Source organism: Phlebotomus papatasi, chromosome 2 (genome assembly GCF_024763615.1).
Source record: "Phlebotomus papatasi isolate M1 chromosome 2, Ppap_2.1, whole genome shotgun sequence".
In the NCBI taxonomy this organism is placed as follows: domain Eukaryota; kingdom Metazoa; phylum Arthropoda; class Insecta; order Diptera; family Psychodidae; genus Phlebotomus; species Phlebotomus papatasi.
In genome coordinates this window covers 70,551,191-70,561,831 of record NC_077223.1, presented here as the reverse complement: position 1 = coordinate 70,561,831, position 10,641 = coordinate 70,551,191, and the positions used below count along the sequence as shown (strand labels likewise).

The 10,641-nt window shown below is 34.2% G+C and overlaps 1 protein-coding gene across 1 annotated transcript; it reads left to right on the top strand.

The window, feature by feature from the left end:
- Positions 1-8,325: 8,325 nt before the first annotated feature.
- LOC129804207 (uncharacterized) lies at positions 8,326-10,453 on the top strand. The gene is made up of 2 exons (XM_055851320.1): positions 8,326-8,559; positions 8,664-10,453. The coding sequence occupies exons 1-2, from the start codon at positions 8,401-8,403 to the stop codon at positions 10,341-10,343; spliced, it is 1,839 nt and encodes a 612-aa protein (XP_055707295.1). The 5' UTR covers positions 8,326-8,400; the 3' UTR covers positions 10,344-10,453.
- Positions 10,454-10,641: the final 188 nt, after the last annotated feature.

The following is a 10,641-nucleotide window of genomic DNA, read 5'->3' as shown; positions in this document are numbered from 1 at the left end:
AAGGTTTTTTTTAATGAATTCGTTTTGTTTGTTAAAAACTTGAAAATCAGTGAAAACAAATTCCTAAAACAAAACCTAAAATGGGGTTGGACTTATTGGAAAGGTCTTGGTATTTTTAACAAGACTGAACTGTTTCCAATCGGCTATGAACCGGTAATAAAACGATTTGTAATCGATGATAAGTAATTTGTACCTAAGCTATATTTTGGGCGATCTTTTGAGTGATACAATTGGTTCAATAAATCGGATACGAACCGGTTAACGGTAAATGATGCAAAAATACTTTTGAGGTATATTTTGAGAATTTCGCAAAGCTGGGATAATACACCACTATTTTCACTGCTCGAACTCCAGGGAAAGTGCAGTATATACAATCCCTCGATTTTTTCACCCCCCCCCCCAAATTTCCACCTTCCACTCCCCGGAGACCACTTTTGTCAACAAATCTTCACGTTTCAGACAATTTCTGAGAAATGTCGTCACGCTGTTTGTCCGTCCGTCTGACCGTCGCCAGCTCTAGCGGCCAAACGGTAGGAGATAGCGACTTGGGACCTTCAAGGAACCCCTCCATAAGTCGACCCAAGGATCGTTAACATGCCCCTCATTTTCCCCCACCCCTCCCTTCCCCTCCCAAACTATGTTTTTTGGGATTGCTCGAAAACGCGTCGTGCGATTTTCTTCATTTTTCGATATGTTTTAAAGATCACCAGGGGAATATTTCAATCATTTGTGGAGCTCAAAGGCAAAATGACACATATCCTATGCTTTAGCCATAGGATATGTGCCATTTTGCCTCTGAGCTCCACATTTATAATAACGGTTTTTCATGGTCAAATGTTAAAAAGACACTAGAAAGCGTATTTATCAAACGAATGGAGTCATGTTTGGGGTCGTTGGAAAGGTCTTGGCATTTCCGACAAAACTGAACTGATTCCAATCGGTTTTGAACCGGTAATGGACCGGTTCACAACCGATAACTAAGTTTCATGAGAAAATTAATTCTATTACTTTTAAAACTGTTTTGGGGGATCTTTTCAGCGATTTGCGAATCGGTTCAAATCGGTTGAGAACCGGTAAACGGTAAATGATGCGAAAGTACTTTTGCGGTATATCATCTGTAAGTCACGAGTTCGAGCATTTCGCAGAGCCTAGAACGCTTTGTCACTCCTTTTTTGACTTTTGCAATTGCAAGTGGGTTCCAACTTTGATTTAGACAGATATGTTTTTATTTTTTTTATTTTAGGTATTTGCTGAAATATAATATTCAAAAAAAAAATTGCATGAAGATGAATAAAGTTTTAAGATAAAGCTGAATGGCATTATTTCATGCATTCATGCCTTTCATAAATTTTTAAACTTCTTACAATAGGAAATTAATATGTTCGTAATAGTGCTCTCAAAGTATTTTCTAACAACAATATACCTTATTTTAAACAAATATAGCATATTTTGTTCGAAAATAGTTCAGCAGCCAAAGTGTCATGAACAAATCTTGAATTGTATGAGACTGCCTTATCACGCCCTAAGAATTTTAAAATATTAATAAACTCGTGTTAAAACAATTTTAATTATTTCAACCAAGAGCAAAGGAGAAGCAAGAACTTGCTTGACATTTTCACAATTTTTTAGCTACTAATTTTTTCCAGGGATTTTTAAAACAATTGATGCTTTAGCCAAAAAAATATTTCATTGCAAGAAAATTATTTAGCCATTCGAGCCATTCGCTGAATTTTAAATAAATTCTTGAACATTGAAATATAATAAATTCATTGCTTTACCTGCGTCAATATCACGTGTTTACTAATTGGAAAGAAATCTTTTGATTGACTTCCACTTCCAAGTGCTAAAGAAAATTTCAATATAGAAGAATCTTTTAATGTCAGCAAACTGCTTGGAAGTATGAAGGTGGACAGGATTTCAAAGAGATTTATTTTCATATTTCCTTCTCTAATAATCTAAAAAAAATTTGTATAAGTTTAATTGGGCGTTTTAGATGATTTTCTTCTATTTAATGTTAGTTTTATTATTGGAATTACCCAGAAACCTCATTTGCAGAATTTAATAATCTCAATGGAATTCCACTGCACTTTTCCCTTTCATTTTCATCGAAGATGCAAGAGTTATTGTGGATAGTGATTATCACTTTCCAATTCGTTTAGTAGCCAATTTTGCGAGGAAATTATTAAACAAACTTGTAAAAGTATTCAATGAACTAATTTAAATTAATTACATTTACTTATACTACGAATTCCGTTATATAGGTAGCTCAGTGTATTCGATTAGTTGGCATAAGTGTTTATATTTAGAAGTAATCTAGCGAGATAGACATCACAGGTGGACAAAATAACGTCATAAGCATCATCTCTTGATTTATTAAAGTGTCATCCTCCCCAAATGAATTAACTAAAATATTCTTTGCAAAAAGGTGTGCTCCTCTGTGGAAACATGTTTCATTCAACCAGCAATTTTCATCAGTTAAAGACGTGTGTTTAGAGCCAAAGAAACTGTGCATCTCCCACTATTCACTTGGTATAAATATACCGAAATTATTTGACCATCGGTTAGTATCAAAGACGCGTTGCGAAAAGCTCGGTTCATTGATAAAGGTTGCACAAAAGAGAAGTTTTTTTTTTTAGGAAAAAATTGTGTTTTTTCTGGTAGCCTCCCAACATGGTAAGTCCTTCCGGCAATTAAGACTAAATTTGCATCGTTAAAACCTGTGCTTGACTGAGATTGAACAGTTCATTCTCGCTTATTATGGAATTATGTGTTTGGAATTATGAAAGTGTTTAAGTGCTAATCATCTGTGATAATTCGATACTCACCTTTTGAGGTTGTGCATGAAACTATATTTAATTCCTTGGCTGCAAAAAAAGTCTACAATGTAATTTGGTGCTCGATGCTGTTTGATGGAATGATTAATTAGGAATTGCTTCATGTGGAAGAATATCTTCTTGAAGGTGGAATTCTTGCTTGGATTACTCAATGTCACTTTTCGAATTATTTAATGTGTGACCAATAGACGTTTGTGCAGAGAAATTATGCAAAAAGTTATGAGAGTGTTTTGTCTGTCTCGGTTTTGCATAAGAGTTGCTTTTTGTCTTGTATACTGATGCCGAAGGGAATCCTTCATTATCTGAAAGGTCGTTGCACAAAACGATTCACTACTAGTTTTTGTTCACGCTTCTTCAAACACCCCAGGTGTTGAATTAGGCTAATTAATTAGCAGGCAATTTAAAGTAACAATTGCAGAGCAAAAAAGATTTATTTTATTATTAAACTATAAATTTCTTTGTTTAGTTTATTACCTTATTAGCAATATTGACAGATGATTTTCTATTATAAGAAAAATCTTGTTTGTGACTCCATCAAATATTCATTTTTGTACATTTGCAAAATATATCGATAAAATCCAAAAAGTTCTTCCTACCTTGTCACATTTTATCTTCAATAGTTCGCAGTTCAATGTTACACGTGAAACTGATTAAATTCAACAATACCCATTGCGAAGGCCAATAAATTTGTCGATTGAGATATTATGACATGCAGAGATATCAAAATTTCCATAAGAATGGGTGCGGAGATTGATGAGATTTTCCGTCTTGAGATGATATTTTTTTATTATTGCAAATAATTTATTTCTTCTATTGCAGAAAACTTTAATACTCTTCAGTGCCATATTTGCTCTGGCAAAATGTGATATTTCGGGAATTAGAGAAGCTAATTTCTTGAGCAACAACATCCTCCCTCCAGTTAAGACTTGTAAGCTATTTTTAAAAACTAATCTGATAGAATTTCTATTTAAAGATCCTATTTGCAGATAAATTGAACAAGAATTCTTTGGTAATTGAGACTACCGGAAGTCAGGGTAAACTTCCAGGTAGACCTATTGAATTTTCTGGATATGATGCAATTCTGCCATCGAGAGAATATTTGCCAGCACATTCATCAACTCCAGGGCCAATGTACCTTCCCCCAGCTAGGCCTACATATACAACGACAACGACTACTCCTAGGAGCATCAGTATGAAACCCCTGCCCAATATTACCTACATTCCAGCCCCAAGCACCATGAGGCCGATACCTACGAGAAGTTATTCATACTCCCCAAGACCCATAATAACCACAACAACTCCTAAAGGCTATGTCTATGTAGCTCCCTCACGGAAAAACAATCCTTTTGCTTTTTGAAGCTCTTTCTATGCCACTTACCTTGAACCAAAATACAGTGTACTTTTAAGAAAAAATTTCATCCAATAAAAGATGATCATACTTTCAATTTATAAGCATCGGTTTTCTCCATTGACTCTTGCCTTTTATTTTTTAAATTTAATATATTTCAAGTTAAGTTTAATAAAGAGATTTTAAAGGCAAATATTGAGTGATGAATAAATTCAACTTTCCATATTTTATTTTATAAATTCCAACGTGTTATGTAAACTAAGATTTTATAGTACCACTTATGAAGATTCTTAATGAAATTAATCATATTTTGCAAGAAAATTCCATACTGACAGCATGCAGGTTAGTTAAACATAAAAAGAAACTAATAGCTAAATCATTCTGAAGGAAAGCTTTTATACTTCGTGCAGACTCGGAATTCGAAGACTTTATGTTTTTCTCATTTTCCTTTAACCCTTAAAGACGATTGGAACACCGGTGTCCCATAAAGAAAATAATTTTTCCTGACTACCTAAAGTTATTTTTTTCTTATGTCTGTACATGTTGTAAATTAGAAGGTTCTAGGAATCTAGAATATTTTTTGAAAATCTCCAGCTATTTGCTATACAATAAATATTTAAGTTCAAAAATGGCGAATTTTTAAATTCTCAAAATCATAATTGATTTTATTTATTTTTTATACTTCCAATTTTCTTTTAAGCAAAACCCTTTTGGCAATAAAAACCACAATACTCATACGTAATATTTTTCATTAAAGCGAAAATTATTATTCATTGGTATTGTCAGAAAAATTACTTAAATTTTTGGGCTATTTTTGTCCCTATCGTTCATAAAGGCACAAAATACACCGAATCAGACTCTGTTGGACACTCCAAGGTTAGGTGTTTGACTTATCATTGATTATGTTTCTCAGTTTAATATTTATTGTTTATTTTCAGTCCGTAAAAAGTGTCTCATCGTTAAAGGGTTAATGAGCCTGATCTAAGTTTTTTAGAAAACGTGTGACGTGTGATCTTAAACTAGCTAATAACATAGGTCAAATTCATTAAAGGAATATGTAAAAAATATGGAATGTTCGAAGCCAGAGTGTGTGCAAAGCCTGAAAGCCTTCCCCTATTAATTAATTTAAAATGTTCTTGAATATAATCTAACTATTCTTTCACAGAAAGCATACTTCAAACTTCAACCAATATATGAAACAAAATATAAGAAATTAATTTTATTTTAAATATAAAAATTATTGCCTCCGCTATGTGTAAACCTAACATGAATCATTTTATATATTTTATTAACCGAATTGCTAATGTATACTAATTAAAAACGAATGCTTTTCTAAAGATAACTGACAAATTCATTGTAATATTCAACAGCCAATGCGACATAAGAATAATCTTAATAACAAATACTTATTGTAGTACTAATTAATAATAATTAATAGAATTAATACATATCAGAATATGACAAAATTATTTAATTATTTTTAAATTAATTTTATAAGAGTCGAGGTATGAAAATATTTACACATGTCTTGCCCAGTAACGGGCCACGTCAATAGCGGCAGAATTTGCCGTCATCAAATCTCCTGCCTTACAATTTCTAAACATTTAATAAGAATAATCTTTTTTTTCAATGAGAGCCATATAAGATATTTCAAATATTTTCTCTAACAGAAAAAGATATTTCATCACTGTATCCCGTATTATAATTAATATATATTTTTTAATCTTATACAATCTTGTTAAATAGCAAATTTTCTTCTATGAAATAAAATTTCGAAAGGTGACTAACACCATCAGTTAAAAAAAAATATTTTGATTATATAGAAAAATATAAATAATACTCCTTCTGTCCCGAAATAAGTCGTACATTCTTTCATATAAAATGTACTAGCAAACGTACGACTTATTTCAGGACAGAGGGAGTATAAAAGATGAAGTTTTAACTCATCAGCGTTGTGAAATTTTTATTTTAACATTTAATTTTAAAAAGTAAAAAATGTATAGTTTGCGATATTCAAATAGATATTAACAAGATAATCAATGAAGTATAAATAGGTTTAGGTACTTTGAAACCTAAATTAGCGCAATATTCTACACCAATTATTGCTCTAACTCCACAGATAGAAGTATATAATAATCCCTTGATTTTGAGTTATATGTGGAGCTCATAATGAAAAATGAACATATTCTATGCTTTAATCACAGGATATGTTCATTTTTCATTATGATCTCCACATAATATACTTCGACTCCGAGAATTGTGAAAATCTGAAGATTCAAATTTTTTGACGTTATAGTGATTGTCCGTCTGTCCGTTCGGGCATTACCACGTCTAGAGGCCAAACGGTTAAAGATTGCCTTGGGACCTTCGGAGGACCCCCCCATAAGTCGACCCTCAGACTCATTTTCCCCATCCCTCCTTCCTCTCCAAAACCATGGTTTTTGGGATTGCTCGAAAAAGCGTTGTACGATTTTTTCATTTCTGGATATCTTTTAAAAATTGCCCAAGCAAATATTCGTCCTTATACGAAAATACCGTTGAATCATTCCTAATAACGGGTTTTCAAGGTCAAGGGTTAAAAAGGACTCTATAGAGCATATTTTTCAACCGAATGGTATCATATTTTGGCTCGTTGGAAAGTCTTGGAATTCTTAACAAGCCTGATTCGATAACAAACTTTCGTCCGAAAATTAATTTTATTAATCTTAAAATTATTTTGTGGAATCTTTTGAGTGATTTATAAATCGGATCAAATAGGTTGAGAGCCAGTAAACGGTAAATGATGCAAATGTTACTTTTGAGGTATATCTCTAAGTCACAAGTTCAAGGACTTCACAAAGCTTGAGACGTTTGCCACCCCTTTTTTCCTTATATAATTGTGCCATCTTAAATTATGTACTAAATCAGGGGGGTGACATTAGCTCTGAAAAATGCGACCAGTTTTAGTGTAAATTTTTCCCTGTTTTCTTACACATATCACGAGATTTCTCCAAAACTACGTAGGTTGCCAATTTGGGGTCTTCGGTTGCCTATTCTATATTAAATTGGATTTTATTTTGTATTTGTATTTTTTGATAATTCATTCTACAATGACAGAAAATAGCTAATAAGCTCAAAAGTTTTTTCGGCACACTAGAAACATATTGGAAACATAGGAAACGTCATGCCCCTATGCTAAATATATCTCAGCTTATATCTTCAAATCTACAAATAACATAATATTTCATTATATATTGTATAATTTGTAGAAAATCATTAAGAATAAGATATGTTAATTAATTAATGTACCGCAGAACTTGCAAAGATAATGCACTTATTCTTAGTTTTCTGTATTTACAATATTTTATATTTCAATTATTCAGTACTATAATGCTCTAAATTCTAGTTTAAAAAGAAAGATCCATAGAAAAGATAAGACACTGCATTAATCTAATTCACTTGAATCATTAACGAATGAGTAAAAGTTATGCTTGTCATATATAATTTTACTAACATTATTGTTAACTATCAAAACAATGAGACATTTTTAGGCATGTAAGTTTCAATGTTTTGTTTTTGAGAAAGTTCTCAAGTAAAAGTCCAATTAAAGAAACATATCAAAAACTTTCTTTGTCTTTGCTCAAAATCCACATGAAATTCGTGCGGCAGAATGAACTTGAGATTAACCTGATTTCTTTGACATGTGTGCAAAAGATTTATATATCTACAAGAAACATAAACAAATCGTTGCGCATCTTAATTATATCATCGAAACGCCTCGGTGGAATTCCTCAGACGCGAATCAATAACACACAGAATCCAGGAATCTCGTGCATCACGGCAAACCATTCAGATGCAGTTTTTTAATGCACTTTATGGAGTAAAAAAAATCGTCCCTGGTGGGTGGTTGTTTGATGTAAACATGACTAAAAGATGCAGCTGGGACCGCTTGGATGAGCATTGAAGACGTCTCACGTCCAATTAAATTTCTAAGATCTTCGCACTACATCTTCACACGTTCCTCGGTATCGCGAAAGCTTGAGGAAAAAACGCATTTTGATATAAATGAGCAATTTTACGGTTACTTGGGCTTTTGTGACTGACGCGACATGCAAATAGTTAAAATAATTAATCCATCGTTAGTTGTGTACCAACCTCCGACCAGTGAAGATCTAACTGAAGTGCTCTTTTGCTTAAGTTACTTGCTTATAAATGGTGTAGTGGGTGATTTCAAATGAAATGGCTCAACCAGATGTTGCTAAAAGCAGAACAAATTGGTTGGCACAATTTGGATTATATCGAGACGATGGAGAGGAGAAAAAACCTTCTAATAAGTCATGGAAACCAACTGTAGGACTCTACATGATCCTCGGTTGTTCTATCCTCTTAATATTAGCGGTAAGACTTGAAAGAGCATCTGAAAAAGTCTTGATAATCCAGAATTGTTATAGTGAAAATATTCGGAATATTATTATTTTTGAAGTATATTCGGTGTTCTTTAGGTATTTTTCATCCTTCAAGAATTATTCGCCGAACGGCAAGAGATCATAGAATTCCCATCTTTCGATCGCCCAACGATTTTTCCCACTGAAAGCTCCTTCAATACCACTGAAGAATGGACTAATACCACCGTTGATCCTAAAATTGGAGAGAATATGACAGAAATTGTATCAGAAAAGCTTGTTCATTCTCCTAGTAAGTTTCTCAAACCTCCTCCGCCACCCAGAGAAACCCATAGAAGATCCATTCAACCTCCTCGACCGTTTGAATTTGAGCTACATGAACCCCATCCATCAGCTTTCCAGAAGCCAAATGTTACAGTGAGTCGAGTGAATAACATTCAGGACATTCTTCAGCAACTGCGAGAGCCTCCTGATCCTGGTTCTTCGAGAATCAGGAGGGTACATATCTCAGGAATGTATCGGAGTCCTGTCAGGATGCACCATCGTCCTCCCCGAAGAACCACAATAATGCCGATCACTAGAACAACTGAGAGAAATTTCGATTTCACTACAAGTGCACCAGATCCTTTCTTCAACTATAAACCACATGCTCCCAGTGATATTAATCTCATGGCTACAAAGCAATTCCGTTTTGCGCCATACCTCTACAAGACATCTCCTGGATCCCGAGGGAACCAACATCCAGCCTTCTACCACTATGCTACGGAAAGTAGTGGAGACATTTCCAGCATCTACCAGGATCTTATAACAGCTGACAAGAATCGAGGAAAACTTGGAGGAAGTCGCGATGAGAATCAGAATAATCTCAAAAAGCCCTTCAGCCTAATGTTGGACATCTATCCAGTGAAGGATGAGGAAGAGTATAAGACTTCACCAAGTTTAACCAGGAAACCCTATGTGAACGGATTGGATACTTCATCCTACTACAGTACCATGAACTTCCCGCAAATTCCACAGAATCATCAAACTACTCACAGTGTCTACCACAATATGTACTATAGAGGTCCATTTGGAACTACTAGGGATCATCATTGGGTTTATCCTGATCCTATCCCTACGGAAGATACCATCAACAAGCCCAGTCAGATGATTGTGCACCTCAATCTCTATCCGAAGAATAAGAAAAGATTGGGCAGAATTGATTCAGCAGCTGATAAGAGAGCATCTTCTAATGAAGAGAATACACCTAAAGACACATTCCAGCCCATCAGGCCAAAGGTCTTCTACAACTCACGACCCCTCGATGAACAGGAAGACCCAGACTTAGGTATAGGGACTGCTGTAGAGATTCCCAAAACTATCACCCCATACTCCAGCACTACCATTTACTATCCAAACTCTACGTCTTACGTAGAAATCGTAAGATCTGTGGATTTAACTCCATCTTCAACTCCTTCGCCCTACCCAGGAAATCGTCCTATTGTCGTCTATCCAAAGTCCGAACATGACAATCACCCGAATTATCTTCATCCACGTGCAACTCTTCCACCGGAAATGCCCAAAGAAGACTTCACCTTTACCAGTGTCAGTGACGAAAGCAAAGTACACAATTCCCAGCAGCCCGACAATCCTATGGTAGTCAGGGCACATGGAGCCAATAAAATTCACGATCCGAGGTTTAATGAAGGGTTCAACCCTTCAGAGCAGTTTGAGAATTTTGATGTACCACCAAGAGATCTTATAAGATTCGATTCTAGAGACGCAATCCAGATGCATTAGGAATGGTCAGTGTAAAATTCCTTCTCTTCTCGGGCATTACCTTCCATATCCAGCAATTGTTGTACAAGAAATGTGTTTTAGGCAATTATTAATAAAGTTTTCATTTTTAACTTTGTTTTTAATTTAATGGCATTAAATGTTTATATGGACGAGACACACGAGATATTAGTTTTCAAAAATCAAGAGTAAAGGCTTATTATTCACATTATGAACAAATAAAATAGAGATTTTATCCTTAGAAACTTAATATGGCAAATTGAATAGAATTGGGAGACAATTGTATATAAATTGATCATAG

Bases quoted from the DNA above. Each gene is read 5' to 3' on its own strand.
- LOC129804207 (XM_055851320.1), top strand. From the start codon at position 8,401: ATGGCTCAACCAGATGTTGCTAAAAGCAGAACAAATTGGTTGGCACAA. The intron at 8,560-8,663 runs GTAAGACTTGAA...GGTGTTCTTTAG, and splicing joins CTATCCTCTTAATATTAGCG to GTATTTTTCATCCTTCAAGA.